Source organism: Bufo bufo, chromosome 10, assembly GCF_905171765.1.
Source record: "Bufo bufo chromosome 10, aBufBuf1.1, whole genome shotgun sequence".
NCBI lineage: Eukaryota > Metazoa > Chordata > Amphibia > Anura > Bufonidae > Bufo > Bufo bufo.
This window is the reverse complement of record NC_053398.1, coordinates 148,500,441-148,524,624: the sequence shown is the minus strand read 5'-3', so window position 1 is coordinate 148,524,624 and position 24,184 is coordinate 148,500,441. Positions and strand designations below refer to the sequence as shown.

The 24,184-nt window shown below is 54.3% G+C and overlaps 1 protein-coding gene across 2 annotated transcripts in view; it reads left to right on the top strand.

The window, feature by feature from the left end:
- Positions 1–7,128: 7,128 nt before the first annotated feature.
- Positions 7,129–24,184, top strand: part of ZCCHC14 (zinc finger CCHC-type containing 14) — a 28,993-nt gene continuing 11,937 nt past the window's right edge. For both annotated transcript variants that reach the window (XM_040409619.1, XM_040409618.1), the window contains exons 1-3: positions 7,129–7,459; positions 19,248–19,945; positions 22,045–22,168. In XM_040409619.1, the coding sequence (XP_040265553.1) occupies positions 19,421–19,945; positions 22,045–22,168 (649 nt within the window). In that variant the 5' untranslated portion in view covers positions 7,129–7,459; positions 19,248–19,420. The remainder of the gene's footprint in view (positions 7,460–19,247; positions 19,946–22,044; positions 22,169–24,184) is intronic.

Sequence of the window (24,184 nt, the reverse complement as noted above, 5' to 3'; positions counted from 1 at the left end):
TGGTCTTACAATGCACTGCAAACGTATTCACCCCTATTTTGCTGCATTACAACCGTGGGTTGCCACCGGGCCGGTATCACAGCAGGATGCCGATTACCAATGCACAGACATGGCGGTCCTTTTCTGTAGCCAGGGTGGTAGATGCCCCCTTGATATAAATGGCTACATCTCAGGCTGTATAGCAGCTAGAGAGATGAATGTAAGAATCCAATTAATCTGTAATGGGGTGTATTTTAAGATTCTGATATTCATGACCTATCCTCAGGATAGGCCTTCAATATCGGTTTGGCAGGAGTCCGACACCCAGGACCCCAACCAATCAGCTGTTTGAGGAGGCTCCGGCACTTCGGTGAGCCCCGCAGCCTCCTTGCAGTCTACTAAGAGCAGCACTGACCATTTGATAGGGGCTGATCAGCAGGGGGACAGGCAGAGGGCCCAGTGGCTGCAGCAGAGGTGATCAGCGGGTGCCAAGATTTGGACCCCCACCAATCAATTACTGATGAACTATCCTGAGGAGAAAAAAATCTGTTTTATACATTTGGAAAGCCCCTTTAAAACAAGATCAAGATTGGGGTGCTAGCTGCCATACAGCCTGAGATATATCTCTTGGTAATACCTGCCTCATAGCTGTAGCTGCTATACAGTCTGAGATATTTCAGGTTGGAGCAGCTCCCCTCCCCCCTTCAGCTGGTCTGCAAGGAGGAGAGGGGCCAGCGGGGGTCATACTGACAGGCTGCAGGGAGAGGAGAGGGGCCAGCGGGGGTCATACTGACAGGCTGCAGGGAGAGGAGAGGGGCCAGTGGGGGTTGAGCTGACAAGCGGCAGGGCGCAGAGGAGATGGGCCAGTGGGGGAATGTACTGACAGGCTGCAGGGAGAGGAGAGGGGCCAGTGGGGGTTGAGCTGACAAGCGGCAGGGCGCAGAGGAGATGGGCCAGTGGGGGAATGTACTGACACGCTGCAGGGGTAGGATGAGAGGGGCCAATGGCAGTCGTGCTGACAGGCTGCAGGGGTAGGAGAGGAGGGGCCAGTGGAGGTCGGGCTGACATGCTGCAGGGAGAGGTGCCAGCGGTGGTCATGCTGACAGGCTGCAGCGCTAAGGGATGAGAGGCCAGTGTTGGTAGTGCTGACAGGCTGCAGTGGTAGGAGGAGAGTGGCCAGTTGTGGCTGTACTGACAGGCTGCAGGGAGAAGAGAAGAGGGGCCAATTGAAGTCATGCTGACAAGCTGCAGGGAGAAGAGGATAGGGGCCAGCGGAGGTCGTGCTGACAGGCTGCTGGGAGAAGAGGAAAGGGCAAGTGGAGGTGGTGCTGACAGGCTGCAGGGAGAGGAGGAGAGGAGTTAGCGGGGGTCATGCTGACAGGCTGCAGGGAGAGGAGAAGATGGGTCAGCGGGGGTCATGCTGACAGGCTGCAAGGAGAGGAGGAAAGGGGTTAGTGGGGGTCATGCTGACAGGCTGCAGGGAGAAGAGGAGAGGGGCCAGTGGAGGTAGTGCTGACAGGCTGCAGGGAGAGGAGGAGAGGGGTTAGTGGGGGTCATGCTGACAGGCTGCAGGGAGAATAGGAGAGGGGAAAGTGGAAGTCGTGCTGACAGGCTGCAGGGAGAGGTGGAAAGGGGCCAGTGGAGGTTGTGCTGACATGCTGCAGGGAGTGGGGCCAGCGGGGGTCATGCTGACAGGCTGCAGCGCTAGGAGGAGAGGGGCCAGTGTTGGTAGTGCTGACAGGCTGCAGGGGTAGGAGGAGAGTGGCCAGTGGGGGACTTGCTTACATGCTGCAGGGAGAGGAGGAAAAGGGCCAGTGGAAGTCATGCTGACAGGCTGCAGGGAGAAGAGGAGAGGGGCCAGTGGAGGTAGTGCTGACAGGCTGCAGGGAGAGGAGGAGAGGGGTTAGTTGGGGTCATGCTGACAGGCTGTAGGGAGAAGAGGAGAGGGGCAAGTGGAAGTTGTGCTGACAGGCTGCAGGGAGAAGAGGAAAGGGCCAGTGGAGGTCGTGCTGACATGCTGCAGCGCTAGGAGGAGAGGGGCCAGTGTTGGTCGTGCTGACAGGCTTCAGGGGTAGGAGGAGAGTGGCCAGTGGGGGACTTGCTTACATGCTCCAGGGAGAGGAGGAAAGGGGCCAGTGGAAGTCGTGCTGACAGGCTGCAGGGAGAAGAGGATAGGGGCCAGTGGAGGTCGTGCTGACAAGCTGCAGGGAGAGGAGGAGAGGGGTTAGTGGGGGTCATGCTGACAAACTGCAGGGAGAGGAGAAGATGGGTCAGCGGGGGTCATGCTGACAGGTTGCAGCGGTAGGAGGAGAGGGGGCAGTGGAGGTCGTGCTGACAGGCTGCAGGGGTAGGAGGAGAGTGACCAGTGGAGGTCGTGCTGACAGGCTGCAGGGAGAAGAGGAAAGGGCCAGTGGAGGACGTGCTGACATGCTGCAGCGCTAGGAGGAGAGGGGCCAGTGTTGGTCTGGTCGTGCTGACAGGCTGCATCGCTAGGAGGAGAGGGGCCAGTGTTGGTAGTGCTGACAGGCTGCAGGGGTAGGAGGAGAGTGGCCAGTGGGGGACTTGCTTACATGCTGCAGGGAGAGGAGGAAAGGGGCCAGTGGAAGTCATGCTGACAGGCTGCAGGGAGAAGAGGAGAGGGGCCAGTGGAGGTAGTGCTGACAGGCTGCAGGGAGAGGAGGAGAGGGGTTAGTTGGGGTCATGCTGACAGGCTGTAGGGAGAAGAGGAGAGGGGCAAGTGGAAGTTGTGCTGACAGGCTGCAGGGAGAAGAGGAAAGGGCCAGTGGAGGTCGTGCTGACATGCTGCAGCGCTAGGAGGAGAGGGGCCAGTGTTGGTCGTGCTGACAGGCTTCAGGGGTAGGAGGAGAGTGGCCAGTGGGGGTCGTGCTGACAAGCTGCAGGGAGAGGAGGAGAGGGGTTAGTGGGGGTCATGCTGACAAACTGCAGGGAGAGGAGAAGATGGGTCAGCGGGGGTCAGGCTGACAGGCTGCAGCGGTAGGAGGAGAGGGGGCAGTGGAGGTCGTGCTGACAGGCTGCAGGGGTAGAGGAGAGTGACCAGTGGAGGTTGTGCTGACAGGCTGCAGGGAGAAGAGGAAAGGGCCAGTGGAGGACGTGCTGACATGCTGCAGCGCTAGGAGGAGAGGGGCCAGTGTTGGTCTGGTCGTGCTGACAGGCTGCATCGCTAGGAGGAGAGGGGCCAGTGTTGGTAGTGCTGACAGGCTGCAGGGGTAGGAGGAGAGTGGCCAGTGGGGGACTTGCTTACATGCTGCAGGGAGAGGAGGAAAGGGGCCAGTGGAGGTCGTGCTGACAGGCTGCAGGGAGAAGAGGAAAGGGCCAGTGGAGGTCGTGCTGACAGGCTGCAGGGAGAGGAGGAAAGGGGCCAGTGGAGGTCGTGCTGACAAGCTGCAGGGAGAGGAAGAGAGGGGTTAGTGGGGGGTCATGCTGACAGGCTGCAGGGAGAGGAGAAGATGGGTCAGCGGGGGTCATGCTGACAGGCTGCAGCGGTAGGAGGAGAGGGGGCATTGTTGGTTGTGCTGACAGGCTGCAGCGGTAGGAGGGGAGTGTCCAGTGGAGGTCGTGCTGACAGGCTGCAGGGAGAAGAGGAAAGGGCCAGTGGAGGTCGTGCTGACATGCTGCAGCGCTAGGAGGAGAGGGGCCAGTGTTGGTCTGGTCGTGCTGACAGGCTGCAGCGCTAGGAGGAGAGGGGCCAGTGTTGGTCTGGTTGTGCTGACAGGCTGCAGGGGTAGGAGGAGAGTGGCCAGTGGGGGACTTGCTTACATGCTGCAGGGAGAGGAGGAAAGGGGCCAGTGGAAGTCATGCTGACAGGCTGCAGGGAGAAGAGGAAAGGGCCAGTGGAGGTCGTGCTGACAGGCTGCAGAGAGAAGAGGAGAGGGGCCATTGGAAGTCATGCTGACAGGCTGCAAAGAGAAGAGGAGAGGGGCCAGTGGAGGTTGTGCTGACAGGCTGCAGGGAGAGGAGAAGATTGGTTAGCGGGGGTCATGCCGACAGGCTGCAGCAGTAGGAAGAGAGGGGGCAGTGTTGGTTGTGCTGACAGGCTGCAGGGGTAGGAGGAGAGTGACCAGTGGAGGTCGTGCTGACAGGCTGCAGGGAGAAGAGGAAAGGTCCAGTGGAGGTCGTGCTGACAGGCTGCAGGGAGAAAAGGGGCCAGTGGAGGTCGTGCTGACATGCTGCAGGGAGAGGGGTCATGCTGACAGGCTGCAGGGAGAGGAGGAGAGGGGCCAGTGGGGGTCATGCTGACAGGCTGCAGGGAGAAGAGGAAAGGGCCAGTGGAGGTCGGGCTGACATGCTGCAGGGAGAGGGGCCAGTGGGGGTCGAGCTGACATGCTGCAGGGAGAGGGGCCAGTGGGGGTCGTGCTGACATGCTGCAGGGAGAGGGGGAGAGGGGCCAGTGGGGGTCATGCTGACAGGCTGCAGGGAGAAGAGGAAAGGGCCAGTGGAGGTCGGGCTGACATGCTGCAGGGAGAGGGGCCAGTGGAGGTCGGGCTGACATGCTGCAGGAAGAAGAGGAGGTACGTGATCCGGGGGTGGGGGTCATTCACATCTGCTTTGGCGCTTCTAAAACAAATTCGGTTCTGTTACTACAAAGAACAGAAAGATGGAAACCCCCCCCCCCCCCCCCCTTACTATGATTGACATCAGGGGTGTAATGTCAGCACCAGGTCCGCGCAGTTTGACCCCAGGCCGCCATGCTTCTGTTATTTTTTACAGGAGAAAAAGACCTAAAGGAGACATGGCAGAAGGGGCTTAACCCTTCAAGACAATGACAGAGTTGGTTGATTAATGGCACCAGACACGGGGGCAGTCTCCGGGTCACACGGGGGCAGTCTCCGGGTCACACGGGCGCAGTCTCCGGGTCACACGGGGGCAGTCTCCGGGTCACACGGGGGCAGTCTCCGGGTCACACGGGGGCAGTCTCCGGGTCACACGGGGGCAGTCTCCGGGTCACACGGGGGCAGTCTCCGGGTCACACGGGGGCAGTCTCCGGGTCACACGGGGGCAGTCTCCGGGTCACACGGGGGCAGTCTCCGGGTCACACGGGCGCAGTCTCCGGGTCACACGGGGGCAGTCTCCGGGTCACACGGGGGCAGTCTCCCGGTCACACGGGGGCAGTCTCCCGGTCACACGGGGGCAGTCTCCCGGTCACACGGGGGCAGTCTCCGGGTCATAGGGGGCAGTCTCCGGGTCATAGGGGGCAGTCTCCGGGTCACACGGGCGCAGTCTCCGGGTCACACGGGCGCAGTCTCCCGGTCACACGGGGGCAGTCTCCCGGTCACACGGGCGCAGTCTCCGGGTCATAGGGGGCAGTCTCCCGGTCACACGGGGGCAGTCTCCCGGTCACACGGGGGCAGTCTCCCGGTCACACGGGGGCAGTCTCCGGGTCACACGGGGGCAGTCTCCGGGTCATAGGGGGCAGTCTCCGGGTCATAGGGGGCAGTCTCCGGGTCACACGGGCGCAGTCTCCGGGTCACACGGGCGCAGTCTCCCGGTCACACGGGGGCAGTCTCCCGGTCACACGGGCGCAGTCTCCGGGTCATAGGGGGCAGTCTCCCGGTCACACGGGGGCAGTCTCCGGGTCATAGGGGGCAGTCTCCGGGTCACACGGGCGCAGTCTCCGGGTCACACGGGCGCAGTCTCCGGGTCACACGGGCGCAGTCTCCGGGTCACACGGGCGCAGTCTCCGGGTCACACGGGCGCAGTCTCCGGGTCACACGGGCGCAGTCTCCGGGTCACACGGGCGCAGTCTCCGGGTCACACGGGGGCAGTCTCCGGGTCACACGGGCGCAGTCTCCGGGTCACACGGGCGCAGTCTCCGGGTCACACGGGGGCAGTCTCCGGGTCACACGGGCGCAGTCTCCGGGTCACACGGGCGCAGTCTCCGGGTCACACGGGCGCAGTCTCCGGGTCACACGGGGGCAGTCTCCGGGTCACACGGGGGCAGTCTCCCGGTCACACGGGGGCAGTCTCCCGGTCACACGGGGGCAGTCTCCCGGTCACACGGGGGCAGTCTCCCGGTCACACGGGGGCAGTCTCCGGGTCATAGGGGGCAGTCTCCGGGTCATAGGGGGCAGTCTCCGGGTCACACGGGCGCAGTCTCCGGGTCACACGGGCGCAGTCTCCCGGTCACACGGGGGCAGTCTCCCGGTCACACGGGCGCAGTCTCCGGGTCATAGGGGGCAGTCTCCCGGTCACACGGGGGCAGTCTCCGGGTCATAGGGGGCAGTCTCCGGGTCACACGGGCGCAGTCTCCGGGTCACACGGGCGCAGTCTCCGGGTCACACGGGCGCAGTCTCCGGGTCACACGGGCGCAGTCTCCGGGTCACACGGGCGCAGTCTCCGGGTCACACGGGCGCAGTCTCCGGGTCACACGGGCGCAGTCTCCGGGTCACACGGGGGCAGTCTCCGGGTCACACGGGCGCAGTCTCCGGGTCACACGGGCGCAGTCTCCGGGTCACACGGGGGCAGTCTCCGGGTCACACGGGCGCAGTCTCCGGGTCACACGGGCGCAGTCTCCGGGTCACACGGGCGCAGTCTCCGGGTCACACGGGCGCAGTGACAGCAAGCAGAGATTTTGAAACTGAACTGACAGCACATTGGCCAATGATTTCTCTTCATAGTAGGACTACAAGGTGACGCATGCCTGGTGAGGACCCTCTGCGCCGCGGTGCATGCTGGGAGAGCCACCAGTAGAGCCTCAGCTCCTTATAGAAAGGCGATGTAGAAGAGTCCATGTCACATGAAGGGGGGGAGCACAGAATGTCAATACTAAGGGATTCTCAGACCCGCACCCGATATTATCACATTTAACGCTTGACTTCTCAGGTCATACCAAATCCAGAGACACAGGCATAACTAAAACACCTCAGCTCACCCGCACAAGCAATGGTTTGATCCTTGCTTGGCTTGTATTTGATAAGCAGACTAGACGACCATTAGAACGCAACTATAGGGGCGGGGGGACGGTAGAGCCCTCCCCTTCAGATTGACAGGCCACCTCAACCATCCACGACGGCGCTTTTTTCTCTCTCTCTCCTTCTAGTCCTAGGTGAAAAGATTGACAGGGTTATTAACCAATCAGGTCTCTCACATTTATTAAATAGGCGGTTTTACCTCAGGGACTAACCAATGGCGTGGAGTGGCATTACGGGCCGCGGGCGGGTCATCGTGTCAGCGCTGGGGCGCTAGTCGTTCACTTAGCGGTTTGGGGGCGAAGGCAAAATAACGGCGAGTAACGGAAACCCCGAGGACGCCGGCTCCCGGTCAGGACGGACTGCGGGCCGCGCCTTGTTTTCCTGGGGAGTGGTCACGTCAGCCGGGGTCGGTGGTTCTGGTGTTCGTGTCGCCTCCTGAGGCGGTCACCCAGACACCCGCAGCGGGGAGGAGCGTCAGAGGACGGGACTATCGGGACAGCTCCTGACCTATTAAACAGTTGTCACGATAAGCCCCGCCCCAGAGGCCACTGGTGAGTAATGGTGACTGGTATAATATACAGTGATCTATAACGGACAGGAGACGACGTAACCGCGATCTATAACGGACAGGAGACGACGTAACCGCGATCTATAACGGACAGGAGACGACGTAACCGCGATCTATAACGGACAGGAGACGACGTAACCGCGATCTATAACGGACAGGAGACGACGTAACCGCGATCTATAACGGACAGGAGACGACGTAACCGCGATCTATAACGGACAGGAGACGACGTAACCGCGATCTATAACGGACAGGAGACGACGTAACCGCGATCTATAACGGACAGGAGACGACGTAACCGCGATCTATAACGGACAGGAGACGGCGTAACCGTGATCTATAACGGACAGGAGACGACGTAACCGCGATCTATAACGGACAGGAGACGGCGTAACCGCGATCTATAACGGACAGGAGACGACGTAACCGCGATCTATAACGGACAGGAGACGACGTAACCGCGATCTATAACGGACAGGAGACGACGTAACCGCGATCTGTGACGGACAGGAGACGACGTAACCGCGATCTGTGACGGACAGGAGACGACGTAACCGCGATCTGTGACGGACAGGAGACGACGTAACCGCGATCTATAACGGACAGGAGACGACGTAACTGTAGTGTAATATGTAATATACAGTAGGATATATAGCGGTCAGATAATATACAGATGTAGAAAACATTAACCTGACTTCATTTATTCAGTACAGACTAAACGTTTGGTTTATATTTACTGTATCTGTATAATGTATGGTTTATATATATATACAGTGGATTCCCATTATCCTGACCTCTTCCTACTGTTAACGTCGGCCTCGTGTAGCTCATGAAGGAAGTCACATGTGCAGAGTGGGCTAAGTGGGTATAAGGGGTGTGATAGGCTGTCTGCACACATAACCCTTGGTGGGTATATAAAGTGTGATAGGCTGTCTGCACACATATCCCTCGGTGGGTATATAAGGTGTGATAGACTGTCTGTACACATATCCCTCGGTGGGTATATAAGGGGTGATAGGCTGTCTGCACACATATCCCTCGGTGGGTATATAAGGTGTGATAGACTGTCTGCACACATATCCCTCGGTGGTATATAAGGTGTGATAGGCTGTCTGTACACATATCCCTCGGTGGGTATATAAGGTGTGATAGGCTGTCTGCACACATATCCTCGGTGGGTATATAAGGTGTGATAGGCTGTCTGCGCACATATCCCTCGGTGGGTATATAAGGTGTGATAGGCTGTCTGCACACATAACCCTTGGTGGGTATATAAAGTGTGATAGGCTGTCTGCACACATATCCCTCGGTGGGTATATAAGGTGTGATAGACTGTCTGTACACATATCCCTCGGTGGGTATATAAGGGGTGATAGGCTGTCTGCACACATATCCCTCGGTGGGTATATAAGGTGTGATAGACTGTCTGCACACATATCCCTCGGTGGTATATAAGGTGTGATAGGCTGTCTGTACACATATCCCTCGGTGGGTATATAAGGTGTGATAGGCTGTCTGCACACATATCCTCGGGGGGTATATAAGGTGTGATAGGCTGTCTGCGCACATATCCCTCGGTGGGTATATAAGGTGTGATAGGCTGTCTGCACACATATCCCTCGGTGGGTATATAAGGTGTGTGATAGGCTGTCTGCACACATATCCCTCGGTGGGTATATAAGGTGTGTGATAGGCTGTCTGCACACATATCCCTCGGTGGGTATATAAGGTGTGTAATAGGCTGTCTGCACACACATCCCTCGGTGGTATATAAGGTGTGATAGGCTGTCTGCACACATATCCCTCGGTGGGTATATAAGGTGTGATAGGCTGTCTGCACACATATCCTCGGTGGGTATATAAGGTGTGATAGGCTGTCTGCGCACATATCCCTCGGTGGGTATATAAGGTGTGATAGGCTGTCTGCACACATATCCCTCGGTGGGTATATAAGGTGTGTGATAGGCTGTCTGCACACATATCCCTCGGTGGGTATATAAGGTGTGTGATAGGCTGTCTGCACACATATCCCTCGGTGGGTATATAAGGTGTGTAATAGGCTGTCTGCACACACATCCCTCGGTGGTATATAAGGTGTGATAGGCTGTCTGCACACATATCCCTCGGTGGGTATATAAGGTGTGTGATAGGCTGTCTGTACACATATCCCTCGGTGGGTATATAAGGTTTGATAGGCTGTCTGCACACATATCCCTCAGTGGGTATATAAGGTGTGATAGGCTGTCTGCACACATATCCCTCAGTGGGTATATAAGGTGTGATAGGCTGTTGGCACACATATCCCTCAGTGGGTATATAAGGTGTGTGATAAGCTGTCTGTACACATATCTCTCGGTGGGTATATAAGGTGTGATAGGCTATCTGTACACATATCCCTCGGTGGGTATATAAGGTGTGATAGGCTGTCTGCACACATATCCCTCGGTGGGTATATAAGGTGTGATAGGCTGTCTGCACACATATCCCTCGGTGGGTATATAAGGTGTGTGATAGGCTGTCTGTACACATATCCCTCGGTGGGTATATAAGGTGTGATAGGCTGTCTGCACACATATCCCTCGGTGGGTATATAAGGTGTGATAGGCTGTCTGCACACATATCCCTCGGTGGGTATATAAGGGGTGATAGGCTGTCTGCACACATATCCCTCAGTGGGTATATAAGGTGTGATAGGCTGTCTGTACACATATCCCTCGGTGGGTATATAAGGTGTGATAGGCTATCTGTACACATATCCCTCGGTGGGTATATAAGGTGTGATAGGCTGTCTGCACACATATCCCTCAGTGGGTATATAAGGTGTGATAGGCTGTTGGCACACATATCCCTCAGTGGGTATATAAGGTGTGTGATAAGCTGTCTGCACACATATCCCACGTCATGGGTAAAATAATTGATTTATCCAAGTTGCAGGAGGGATGATTATTGGCTTTCGGGCCCCGGTTGGCAGTATTTCTGACACTGCGCAGTGTGAATTGTTCTTTGCTGCTGTGGACATTGTGATTAACCCCTTCAGGACCCTGCCATTTTTCACCTTATGGACAGGCCATTTTTTGCAAATCTGACATGTATCACTTTATGTGGTGATAACTTTAAAAGGCTTTTACTTATCCCGGCCATTCTGAGATTGTTTTCTCGTCACATATTGTACTTCATGACATTGGTAAAATTGAGTCAAATTTTTTTTTATTTTTTTTAATGCTAAATTGACCAAAAATTTGGAAAAATTAGCAAATTTCAATTTCTCTACTTTTATAATAAATAGTAATAACTCCAAAAATAGTTATTAATTTACATTCCCCATATGTCTACTTCATGTTTGGATCATTTTGTGAATTAGGGGTGGGCGATATATGCAATATAAATTTGTGCCACGATATGGATTTTGTGCATATCGCCTATATGACGCTCTTGGCGCGCACCATGTTCTCCTGAGCCAGCACAGTGGAGAAGGACAGGAGTCCCTCCCTCCCCACTGTGAGCGGCTGCCGCTGACCACCAATGAGAACAGAGGAGGAGGGGAGGGACTGTGGCCACTGCGCCACCAATGAATGTGCCGGTCATATAACCGATCGGGACTCCGATTGGAACTGCCCACTGCCACCAATGATGGGGGGGGGGGGAGGGGGACCCTGTGGCCACTGCCACAAATGATTAATACTGGGGAGGAAGGGTGGGTTTGAGTTACCAGAGGGGGCTGATAAGAGGGAGAGGCTGGGGGGCACATGAGAGGCTGGCTGCCATGGTCCGCTCCCTGCTGTTGTGTGCACAAAGCACAGGGCAGCAGGGAGAGTGTAAAGTCCTATTCACCCCAATAGAGCTCTAGGTGTGTGAATGTGACAAGGGTTCTAGCCCTTAAGGAGGCTAATAGTTATATAGTTATTAAATAAAAAGTAAAAAAAAAAAAAAGTTTAACCCCCCCCACCCCCCAAATATAGAAAACAATATATTGCGATATATATCACATATCGCACATGCTTAAAATTATATCGCAATATAGATTTTAGGCCATATCGCCCACCCCTATTGTGAATAACATTTTATTTTTCGGGGACGTTACAAGGCTTAGAAGTTTAGAAGCAAATCTTGAAATTTTTCAGAAAATTTCCAAAACCCACTTTTTAAGGACCAGTTCAGGTCTGAAGTCACTTTGTGAGGCTTACATAATAGAAACCACCCAAAATGACCCCATTTTAGAAACTACACCCCTCAAGGTATTAAAAACTGATTTTACAAACTTTGTTAACTTTCTAGGTGTTCCACAAGAATTAATGGAAAATGGAGATGAAATTTCTGAATTTCACTTTTTTTGGCAGATTTTCTATTTTAATAAAAAAAAATTCTGCTAACAAAACAAGGGTTAACAGCCAAACTAAACTCAATATTTATGGCCCCGATTCTGTAGTTTACAGAAACACCCCATATGTGGTCGTAAACTGCTGTACGGGCACACGGCAGGGCGCAGAAGGAAAGGAACTCCACATGGTTTTTGGGAGGCAGATTTTGCTGGACTGGCTTTTTGACACCAGGTCCCATTTGAAGACCCCCTGATGCACCCCTAGAGTAGAAACTCCAAAAAAGTGACCCATTTTGGAAACTACGGGATAGGGTGGCAGTTTTGTTGGTACTATTTTAAGGTACATATGATTTTTGGTTGCTCTACATTACACTTTTTGTGAGGCAATGTAACAAGAAATAGCTGTTTTGGCACCGTTTTTATTTTTTGTTATTTACAACGTTCATCTGACAGGTAAGATTATGTGGTATTTTCATAGAGCAGGTGGTTACGGACGCGACAATACCAAATATGACTGTTTTACATAATAAAGCATTTAAAAAAATATATCTTTTTTAGTGTATCCACATTCTGAAAGCCGTAGTTTTTTTGTTTTTGGGCGACTGTCTTGTGTAGGGGCTCATTTTTTTCAGGGATGAGATGACTGTTTGGTACTATTTTAGGGTGTATATGACTTTTTGTGATGTAAGGTGACAAAAAAATTGCTTTTTTGACACAGTTTTTATATTTATTTTTTTCCGGTGTTCATCTGAGGGGTTAGGTCATGTGATATTTTTATAGAGCTGGTTGTTACGGATGCGGCGATACCTAATATGTATACTTTTTATATATATATATATATATATATATATATATATATATATATATATATATATATACTTAAGTTTTACACAATAACAGCATTTTTTAAACCCCAAAAAATCATATTTTAGCGTCATCATAGTCTGAGAGCCATATTTTTTTTTATTTTATTTTTTTGGCGATTGTCTTAGTTTAGGATATGATTTTTTTGCGGGATGAGGTGACTGTTAGATTGGTACTATTTTGGGGGGCATATGCCTTTTTGATCGCTTGGTGTTGCACTTTTAGTGATGTAAGGTGACAGTTTTTTTTAATTTATTTTTTATGTTCATTTGAGGGGTTAGGTCATGTGATATTTTTATAGAGCTGGTTGATACGGACGTGTAATAGCAAGCGATCAAAAAGTCACACGCACCCCAAAATAGTACCAATCAAACCGTCATTTCATCCCGCAAAAATCCTACCCTACCCAAAATCATACCCTACCCAAGGTAATCGCCCAAAAATGAAAAAATTATGGCTCTCAGACTATGGAAACACTAAAACATGATTTTTGTTTAAATGAAATCATTGTGTAAATACATAAATAAATTAAAAAAGTATACATATTAGGTATCGCCGCATCCGTGACAACCTGCTCTATAGAAATACCACAGGATCTAACCTGTCAGATGAATGTTGTAAATAACACAAAATAAAAACTGTACCAAAACAGCTATTTCTTGTTATCTTGCCTCACAAAAAGTGTAATATAGAGCAACCAAAAATCATATGTACCCTAAACTAGTACCAACAATACTGCCACCCTATCCCGTAGTTTCTAAAATGGGGCCACTTTTTTGGAGTTTCTACTCTAGGGGTGCATCAGGGGGGCTTCAAATGGGACCTGGTGTAAAAAAAAAAACAGTCCAGCAAAACCTGCCTTCCAAAACCCGTATGGCATTCCTTTCCTTCTGCGCCCTGCCGTGTGCCCGTACAGCTGTTCACGACCACATATGGGGTGTTTCTGTAAACTACAGAATCAGGGCCATAAAGATTGAGTTTGGTTTGGCTGTTAACCCTTGCTTTGTAACTGGAAAAAAATTATAAAAATGGAAAATCTGCCAAAAAAGTGAAATTTTGAAATTGTATCTCTATTTTCCATTAATTCTTGTGGAACAACTAAAGGGTTAACAAAGTTTGTAAAATCAGTTTTGAATACCTTGAGGGGTGTAGTTTTATAGAATGGGGTCATTCTTGGGTGGTTTCTATTATGTAAGCCTCGCAAAGTGACTTTTGGGTTTTTGAAAATTTCTGAAAAATTTCAAGATTTGCTTCTAAACTTCTAAGCTTTGTAACATCCCCAAAAAATAAAATGTAATTCCCAAAATGATCCAAACATGAAGTAGACATATGGGGAATGTAAAGTAATAACTATTTTTGGAGGTATTACCATGTATTATAGAAGTAGAGAAATTGAAACTTGGAAACTTGCAATTTTTTACAAATTTTTGGTAAATTTGTTTTTTTCATCACATATTGTACTTCCTGACACTGCTAAAATGAAGTCAAAAAAATAATTTTTATTTATAAAAAAATACCAATCTCAGAACGGCCTGGATAAGTCAAAGCGTTTTAAAGTTATCAGCACTTAAAGTGACACTGGTCAGATTTGCAAAAGTCTTTAAGGTGAAATAGGGCTGAGTCCTTAAGGGGTTAATTTTTTTGTAAAACTTTATTTTTTTTAAACTTTTTTTTTACACTTTATTTTTTGTCCCACTCTGGGACTTAAACTTTTGGGGGTCTGATCCCCTTTACAATACTTCTGTATTGTGATGCATTGGCTGTAAGTGTAATACAGGGGGCTGGATCTCACAGGCATCGGGTCCCCGTCACAGCAGCACGGGGACCCGATGGAAGCTCCGATACCCGCAAGGACATTGCAGGTGCCGCGGTCAGCGCTGACCGCTGCACATCAAGGGTTAATGCGCCCGGCATCAGTGATTTCCCCAATGCCGGCGCATGCAGCAGGGGTCTGGCTATCAGTGACTGCCGGACCCCTGCCGCAGATCAGGCGGGCGCATCTCCTGCATCCGCCCAATCACAGTGCCGTACATGTACGCCGCTGGTCCTTAAATCACAAACATCTGCGCCGTACATGTACGGCGTGGGTCCTCTACGGGTCAAGAGATGTGGAAACTGCAGAGCACCACCTGCCATTGATGAGAGGTAAATGTTGGCTACGAAGGTGCGCGAGGGCCGACTGATGTGCTATAGAGGAGTATCTCACTGCCAAAATGAACTAGGGGGCACCAGAGAACCCACTGCGTATGGGGCTCTGGAGCAGACGGACGGTCACTGCTCCTCTGATAACGAAGCTTCATCGGCAGAGGTCTTCAGTTTTGGCGGCGGTATCAGAGTTGGACCTCCACTGGTAAAGGGTCGTCTTCTCCGGTGAGGCCCGTTTTCTACTTCATGGAACAGATGGACGTTGGTGGGTCAGGCGGGAAACATCAGAGGGAACACTGCTGGAAGAAGACGGTGGGGGCTGCGTTATGGTCGGGGGAAGGAGCCACTCATCCACGTGGAAGGCGCTCTCCACCCATTTTGGTATGAATCCATCCTTGAAGATCACCTACACCCATACATGCTGATTGTCTCCCTTGGGGCGGATGGGATCTTCAAGCAAGACAATGCGATGTGTGACATGGCTAGAAATGTCCGACATTGGTTGGAAGAGCATGAGCAAGACTTCCAGGGACTCCCCGGCCCCTAATTCCCCAGACCTGAACCCAATTGAGCATCTGTATGACCATCTTGGTGAATCTCTCTATGGATCCCCCCACTCCCCCGTCCAGCAGCTGTGGGACCACCTCGATGGTCGTGTTCACTCTATGGATCCCCCCCCACTCCCCCGTCCAGCAGCTGTGGGACCACCTCGATGGTCGTGTTCACTCTATGGATCCCCCCCACTCCCCGTCCAGCAGCTGTGGGACCACGTCGATGGTCGTGTTCGCTCTGTGGATCCCCCCACGCCCCGTCCAGCAGCTGTGGGACCACCTCGATGGTCGTGTTCACTCTATGGATCCCCCCCCACTCCCCCGTCCAGCAGCTGTGGGACCACCTCGATGGTCGTGTTCACTCTATGGATCCCCCCCACTCCCCGTCCAGCAGCTGTGGGACCACGTCGATGGTCGTGTTCGCTCTGTGGATCCCCCCACGCCCCCTCCAGCAGCTGTGGGATGCTCTGCAGTCAGTATGGCTCCAGATACCTGTGACAACCTCCCAGGACCTTATGGAGTCATTCCGGGCCCGTCTAGCTGCTGTCTGTGGTGCACAGTGGTCACTTTGGTCAGAATAATGGGACTCAACTGGTTATAAAGCCATATAATGCACAGTATGTTATATAATGCCTGTTACATAAGTCGGCTCCTTACATTCGCCGTTACATTATCCCCTCCGTGTATCCCCCCCATTATCCCCTCCACCTCCTTCCGTGTATCCCCCCCCATTATCCCATCCTCCTCTGTGTATTCCCCCCATTATCCCCTCCTCTGTGTATCCCCCCCATTATCCCCTCCTCCTCTGTGAATCCCCCCCATTATCCCCTCCTCCTCTGTGTATCCCCCCCCCATTATCCCCTCCTCCTCCTCTGTGTATCCCCCCCATTATCCCCTCCTCCTCTGTGTATCCCCCCCATTATCCCCTCCTCCTCTGTGTATCCCCCCATTATCCCCTCCTCCTCCTCTGTGTATCCCCCCCATTATCCCCTCCTCTGTGTATCCCCCCCATTATCCCCTCCTCCTCTGTGTATCCCCCTCCTCCTCCGTGTATCCCCCCATTATCCCCTCCTCCTCCTCTGTGTATCCCCCCATTATCCCCTCCTCCTCCGTGTATCCCCATTATCCCCCCTCCGCATCCCCCCCATTATCTCCTCCTTTGTGTAACCCCCCCATTATCCCCTCCTCCTCCCGTGTATCCCCCCATTATCTCCTCCTCCCGTGTCTCCCCCCCATTATCCCCTCCTCCCGTGTATCCCCCCATTATCCCCTCCTCTTGTGTATCCCCCCATTATCCCCTCCTCTGTGTATCCCCCCCATTATCCCCTCCTCTGTGTATCCCCCCCATTATCCCCTCCTCTGTGTATCCCCCCCATTATTCCCTCCTCTGTGTATCCCCCCCATTATTCCCTCCTCTGTGTATCCCCCCCATTATTCCCTCCTCTGTGTATCCCCCCATTATCCCCTCCTCTGTGTATCCCCCCCATTATCCCCTCCTCCTCCTCTGTGTATCCCCCTATTATCCCCTCCTCCTCCTCTGTGTATCCCCCCCATTATCCCCTCCTCCTCCGTGTATCCCCCCCCCATTATCCCCTCCTCCTCCTCCTCTGTGTATCCCCCCCCATAATCCCCTCCTCCTCTGTGTATCCCCCCCCACCATTATCCCCTCCTCCTCTGTGTATCCCCCCATTATCCACTCCTCCTCTGTGTATCCCCCCATTATCCACTCCTCCTCTGTGTATCCCCCCATGATCCACTTCTCCTCTGTGTATCCCCCCATGATCCACTCCTCCTCTGTGTATCCCCCCATTATCCACTCCTCCTCTGTGTATCCCCCATTATCCCTTCCTCCTCTGTTAACCCCCCCCCCCCCCATTATCCCCTCCTCCTCTGTGTATCCCCCATTATCCCCTCCTCCTCTGTGTATCCCCCATTATCCCCCCTCCTCTGTGTATCCCCCCCTTATCCCCTCCTCCTCCTCTGTGTATCCCCCCCTTATCCCCTCCCCCTCCTCTGTGTATCCCCCCCTTATCCCCTCCTCCTCCTCTGTGTATCCCCCCCTTATCCCCTCCTCCTCCTCTGTGTATCCCCCATTATCCCCTCCTCTGTGTATCCCCCATTATCCCCTCCTCCTCCTCTGTGTATCCCCCATTATCCCCTCCTCCTCCGTGTATCCCCCCGTTATCCCCTCCTCCGTGTATCCCCCCATTATCCCCTCCTCCTCTGTGTATCCCCCATTATCCCCTCCTCCTCTGTGTATCCCCCCATTATCCCCTCCTCCTCCTCTGTGTATCCCCCCATTATCCCCTCCTCCTCTGTGTATCCCCCCATTATCCCCTCCTCCTCCTCTGTGTATCCCCCATTATCCCCTCCTCCTCCGTGTATCCCCCCGTTATCCCCTCCTCCTCTGTGTATCCCCCCCATTATCCCCTCCTCCTCCCCCCCTGTGTATCCCCCCATTATCCCCTCCTCCTCCTCTGTGTATCCCCCCATTATCCCCTCCTCCTCCCCTGTGTATCCCCCCATTATCCCCTCCTCCTCCTCTGTGTATCCCCCCATTATCCCCTCCTCCTCCTCTGTGTATCCCCCCATTATCCCCTCCTCCTCCTCTGTGTATCCCCCCCATTATCCCCTCCTCCTCCTCTGTGTATCCCCCCATTATCCCCTCCTCCTCCTCTGTGTATCCCCCCATTATCCCCTCCTCCTCCTCTGTGTATCCCCCCATATCCCCTCCTCCTCCTCTGTGTATCCCCCATTATCCCCTCCTCCTCCTCTGTGTATCCCCCCATTATCCCCTCCTCCTCTGTGTATCCCCCCCATTATCCCCTCCTCCTCCCCCCCTGTGTATCCCCCCATTATCCCCTCCTCCTCTGTGTATCCCCCCATTATCCCCTCCTCCTCTGTGTATCCCCCCATTATCCCCTCCTCCTCCCCTGTGTATCCCCATTATCCCCTCCTCCTCCTCTGTGTACCCCCCCCCATTATCCCCTCCTCCTCCTCTGTGTACCCCCCCCATTATCCCCTCCTCCTATGTGTATCCCCCCCATTATCCCCTCCACCTCCCCCCCTGTGTATCCCCCCATTATCCCCTCCTCCTCCTCTGTGTATCCCCCCATTATCCCCTCCTCCTCTGTGTATCCCCCATTATCCCCTCCTCCTCTGTGTATACCCCCATTATCCCCTCCTCCTCCTCTGTGTATCCCCCCATTATCCCCTCCTCCTCCTCTGTGTATCCCCCCATTATCCCCTCCTCCTCCTCTGTGTATCCCCCCCATTATCCCCTCCTCCTCCCCCCCTGTGTATCCCCCCATTATCCCCTCCTCCTCCTCTGTGTATCCCCCCATTATCCCCTCCTCCTCCCCCCCCTGTGTATCCCCCATTATCCCCTCCCCCCCCTGTGTATCCCCCCATTATCCCCTCCTCCTCCCCCCCCTGTGTATCCCCCCATTATCCCCTCCTCCTCCTCTGTGTACCCCCCCATTATCCCCTCCCCCCCCCCCTGTGTATCCCCCCATTATCCCCTCCTCCTCCCCCCCCTGTGTATCCCCCATTATCCCCTCCTCCTCCCCCCCCTGTGTATCCCCCCATTATCCCCTCCTCCCCCCCCCCTGTGTATCCCCCCATTATCCCCTCCTCCCCCCCCCCTGTGTATCCCCCCATTATCCCCTCCACCTCCCCCCCTGTGTATCCCCCCATTATCCCCTCCTCCCCCCCCCCCCCCTGTGTATCCCCCCATTATCCCCTCCACCTCCCCCCCTGTGTATCCCCCCATTATCCCCTCCTCCTCCTCTGTGTATCCCCCCATTATCCCCTCCTCCTCCCCCCCCTGTGTATCCCCCCATTATCCCCCCACCAGCCGTGGCCCCGGCTCACACGTGTCTTTGCCCCCGCAGGTGCCATGCCCGCGGCTCGGTGAGAGGAGGATGCGGCAGACGTGAGAGCTCCCCCGGCAGCAGCGCGCGGCCCCGGAGCGGAGGAGGAGGAGGCGGGCACAGCCGGAGCGGGAGGCGGCGTCTCGGCGGATCGCAGGGAGCGGGGGCTCGGCCGCCGGGTGTGTCCGGGCACCATGGTGGAGAAGCAGCGCTGCCCCCTGCAGAGGGACGGCGTGTACCGCTGGTTCTCCGAGCTCTCCTCCTCCCAGCGCGTCGAGTTCCTGTGCGGCCTGCTGGACCTCTGCCTCCCGCTGGAGCTGCGCTTCCTGGGCTCCTGCCTGGAGGACCTGGCCCGCAAGGACTACCACTGGCTGCGGGACTCCGAGATCAAGGCCAACAACCCGGCCGACCTGGGCAGCCTGACCAACCTGGCGGACGAGGTGGTGCGCAGCAAGCTGCTGGTGTCGCTGGCGCTGCTGGCCTCCGACCAGCGGGAGGCGGCGGGCGTGCTGTGCCGGACCCTCACCCACCTGGACTGCATCATCAACAACCTGGGCCTGCGGCTGAACGAGGGCCGCGCCGGGGACGAGTTCCTGCTGCTCTTCACCATGGCCACCAACCACCCGGCCTTCAGCTTCCACCAGAAGCAGCTGCTGCGCAAGGAGCTGGCCCACATCCAGGGGAGGCACGGTGCCAGCGCCGGAGCCCCCAGCAGCAAGGTAACGGGTGCCCGCTCTGTCCAAAGCCCCTGTTCCCTCACCCGGGTGCCCACTCTGTCCCCATCTCTTCCTAAACCCCCTCACCCAGGTGCCCGCCCTGCCCTCCTCACCCGAGTGCCCGCTCTGTCCCCATCTCTTCCCAAACCCCCTGCCCCCCTCACCCGGGTGCCCGCTCTGTCCCCATCTCTTCCTAAACCACCTCACCCGGGTGCCCGCTCTGTCCCCATCTCTTCCTAAACCACCTCACCCGGGTGCCCGCTCTGTCCCCATCTCTTCCTAAACCACCTCACCCGGGTTTCCGCTCTGTCCCCATCTCTTTCCAAACCCCCTCACCCGGGTGCCCACTCTGTCCCCATCTCTTCCCAAACCCCCTGCCCCCTCACCTGGGTGCCCGCGCTGTCCCCATTAACAAACCCTCTGCCCCCTCACCTGGGTGCCCACTCTGTCCCAATCTCTTCCCAAACCCCCTCACCAGGGTGCCCGCTCTGTCTCCTTCTATTACCAGCCCCCGGTTGCCCGCTCAGCCAGTAAGATAAGCATCATCTCGCTGGCACTGATTGAAGGTTGGGGCGCTGTGGGGGTTGGTATATGACATGCTGCCCAGTGTCTGACAGTAGATGGAGGGCACTTATCGTTCTGTTGGTCAGGACCCCGTGGTGACATCACACGCAGTGGGCACGGGGGGCGTTATGTGGCTTAGTGCTGTCCATCATTGGGCTTATTGAAGCCAGATGTCAGGTGAGGGCGCAGCGTGGCCTGTGCTCCCTCGTGTGCCACCTGCTGACCTTGGTGACTGAGGAGGCCACAATCCGTGTGCCCTGCTGGAGGCTGATCAGTGAAATGTCACTCCCTTGGCAGTCAGGCCAGCCGTCTATACATAGCATGGGGGAGTGTGCCCGCAGGTATGAAGGAGCAGCGTCCCCCGCCTCCATTCTCAGTATAGCAGAGCCGGCTGCAATGAGAGGGAGTTCCCCTTTAAATGGTTTTCTCAGTCCGAATGTGAGTGGAAAGCCTGAGAATACCCGGCGGCCGGCTCTTCTCCTGCGCTGCGCCCATCTCCGGACCAAGCGACTTCCACATTGTCAGACCAAGTAGATCATACGAGTGCCGCCCGCTGATGGGTGTAGGGTGGTCGGGTCCTACAGCTTGGTGTGAATGGCTTATCCATTGTGCAATGAAGTTCTTCAGCTTTCTAATAGTTTGTCTCATCATCTTTCTTCAATGTCTCTGCTTGCTTTCAGTGAATAGAAGTGTCCAGTCTAAACAATCCTTTATAAATCAAACAGACTGTTACATTGTAGCAAACTAGAGGTTCTGCTGATGTCTAACTGGCAGGGAAGGTGCCCACACCTGGTGCGGCTGTGAGGTTCACATGGGGATCACTGTGTCGCGCCCCGATGACCCCCCGCTCTACCGCCACCCTAATACACCCATATCTGTGCACACAGGCTGGTACTGAAAGGTGGCAGGACCATTGTAGTGAACCCTCAGCTGTGAGAAGAATAAGGTCTCAACAGGTTTTTAGCACTCCGGCTGTAAACGAGAATGATTCAATACACTGACAGCAAGCAAAGATTTTGAAAATGAAATGCAAATGTGGCGATCTAGGAAGGCTGGCGTTTCCTGTGCCAGTCTTTGTCACATCTTTTGCTTGTCTGTGTGCCAGAATCTGAAAAATACACGGCTATGACCAGCCGCAGACTTGCGCTATAATTTGCGCCAGTTTCTACGATATAGTAAATCTGTCGGGCGGCGGAAGATCACGCCCACTGCTTGAAAAATTGGCAAGAGCGGCGGAAAGTGGCCAAAATTTGCACTTGTTTACATTTTTTATTTATTTATGTTTTGCAAGTTAGGCTTACATCACTATTTGCAACTTCTGTACGTGCCCTCTCGTAACTGCAGGCATTCACATAGTAGTAATATTCTGGCCCGAGTGTTCTTATGACTCTGTGGTGCCAGTCCTCTATTATTCCTACTAGACGTTTTAGGAATGGTCCATCCTTGTTCCCAGTAGACGTTCTAGACTGATCAGGGGCTGCCTGATAACGGCGCCTGTGGCCGGTCCTGATTGACGTTGTGTCTGCTCTGACCCACAGGTGACTCCAAGAACAGAGACCCCGACCAGCAGCGTGGGCGACAGCTTAGCAAATGCACTACACACATCAGCACATTCCATAGAAGATCCGACACCCAAGAGGCCTTCCGGAAAGCACTCCAAAGGTAAGAGCCGGCGTCCTGTGTGCAGAAAGCTTTATAGTGTCCGACAGTAGCAGACATTGCACCTCGGGGACGTGGTCGCAGCAGAGAGGAGCAGCTTTCACTATGGAGAATTCGGGGGGGTCCAGGGTGGCGTCCCTGCGGGGGAGATGCAGCTTCTCCGTTAGGCCCATGTGGAAAACATGGCACTGGTGGGTGACCCGATGGCAGCGGCTCGGCGCATCGCCGCCGTCATGGATCCCACAATATAGCCATGTGTCAGGACTTGCTGTTGTAGTCCGCCTCGGGCGCTCGGCAGTTATCTTCTTTGTACTTAGAGGTTGTGAGCGTCTTTATGGCAAGTTTACCTTGGATGAAGCCACCCGCAGAACAGACATTTCTGGGCTCTGTGGGACCTGGCACATCCTTCCCCAGGTCTAGGTTATAAGATAAGCGGCGCCAGCACATCATTCATAGAGAGCAGACCTCAGAGGGGATCTCCATAGGTTGCAGTCCTAGAATTGGACAGGGAGACCTGTTGCCAGCTTTGCACCCTTAGGACGTATTTACACGCCACTCATCCAGTTCCGTGGGTCCAGGAGAACCGCACACGGGACATTCGTGTTCTGTCTGTTTTTCACTCATCCATTGTTTTTTGTGGGGATCAACCACGATAAGTGAATGTTGAGACCTTCGCTGATAAAACACGGACCCCCATAGACTTCTGTGCGGCACCGGCCTGTGTATGAACAGGTAGTGGCCCCTGAGGCCTCGCCGATCCCTAGGCTGGAGCAAGATCACAGAGAAGCCACATTTTGAGGATTATTCTTTGCCTGTGGCCAGCTTGTAATGGGGGAGGGGATTTGCTATAGTGACACCCCCATATCTCCCCCCGAGCGTGTAGGTTTCCATGTTCTCATTTCTCGCCCTGTTATCTGATCTCCGCTGTGTCGTGTGTTATCGTAGATTGCACGTTCAAGCCAAGGCATGCCGCCCCGACAGCTGCTGCGTATACCCTTAATCTGCTATGTGGCCGCGTTAACTCTCTCACTGCTGGACTGTGAGGGTCATCCCTTCTGTGGGAGTGCGCCATAACTGGACGGTCAGACATTGCAGGGGGTTTCAGATCGGTGGGTCTGTATTAAAGCGGGTTTCTGCTTTAGACGGCCCCTTTGCTTTCAGCTCTGGTGGGAGAAGCAGCCGTCCGCTCCTCGCTGGATCGGTGGGCTTTGTAAGTAATGTGGGGGAGCACCAGGTCCTGCAACCCAGCAGCTGCTCAGGGGGTGTCGTGAACGTTCCCCATCGCCCACTTTGAGTGTGCCCTTTCTAAAGCACAAAGCTGATTTTTCTTTTTCCCATGGACCCCCCTCCCCTCCCCCATGAGCACCATGAAGCCGAGAGCCAACGCGTCCAATTGAACAAATGTGTTCCCTTCCAATTTCTGCTGGAAGTGCTTATTTTTCTACGTTCCTGCGGCTTCCTCTCGCCACGTCTTGGTTATTTGTCCAGCATTAAGCTGAATGTGCAGTTGTAGAAATTGCAGCTGTGTTCGGGGGGATTCCTTCCCGGCTGCAGAAGGCGCAGGAGCCAGATGTAACGCGCGGACTCGGTGCTGTGCTCGGCATACAGCTCGTTTCAGGACCAGAAGTCTGTTATCATTTACTCTCCACGTACCACAGCACTCCTGTGTCTGCAGGAGCCTAGAGCTCTGCTCATCCAGTGCAGCCTGGTTCATGAGTCAGAACTACAGGAAGCAGGTTAGACTCCCCATTCTATACATTAGGGCATATGGATGTCAGAGGAGGGGGTCCCCCACGTGTGACCCTGCTTTATGAGCCGCCCTGGAATTATTTGGGGATCCATCTACATGGCCGCCATATAAATCTCCCTGCTGTTTGGTGACATGAGCAGGACAACGGCCACAATTTGAAAGGCGCTGTCTGTGACAAAACATCTCTTTTACCAACCGATTTATGTGCCGTATCGGGTCTGTGGAAAGCGGAGCTACTGCCCCGTGGTTGTCACCCTGCACCCGCCTCT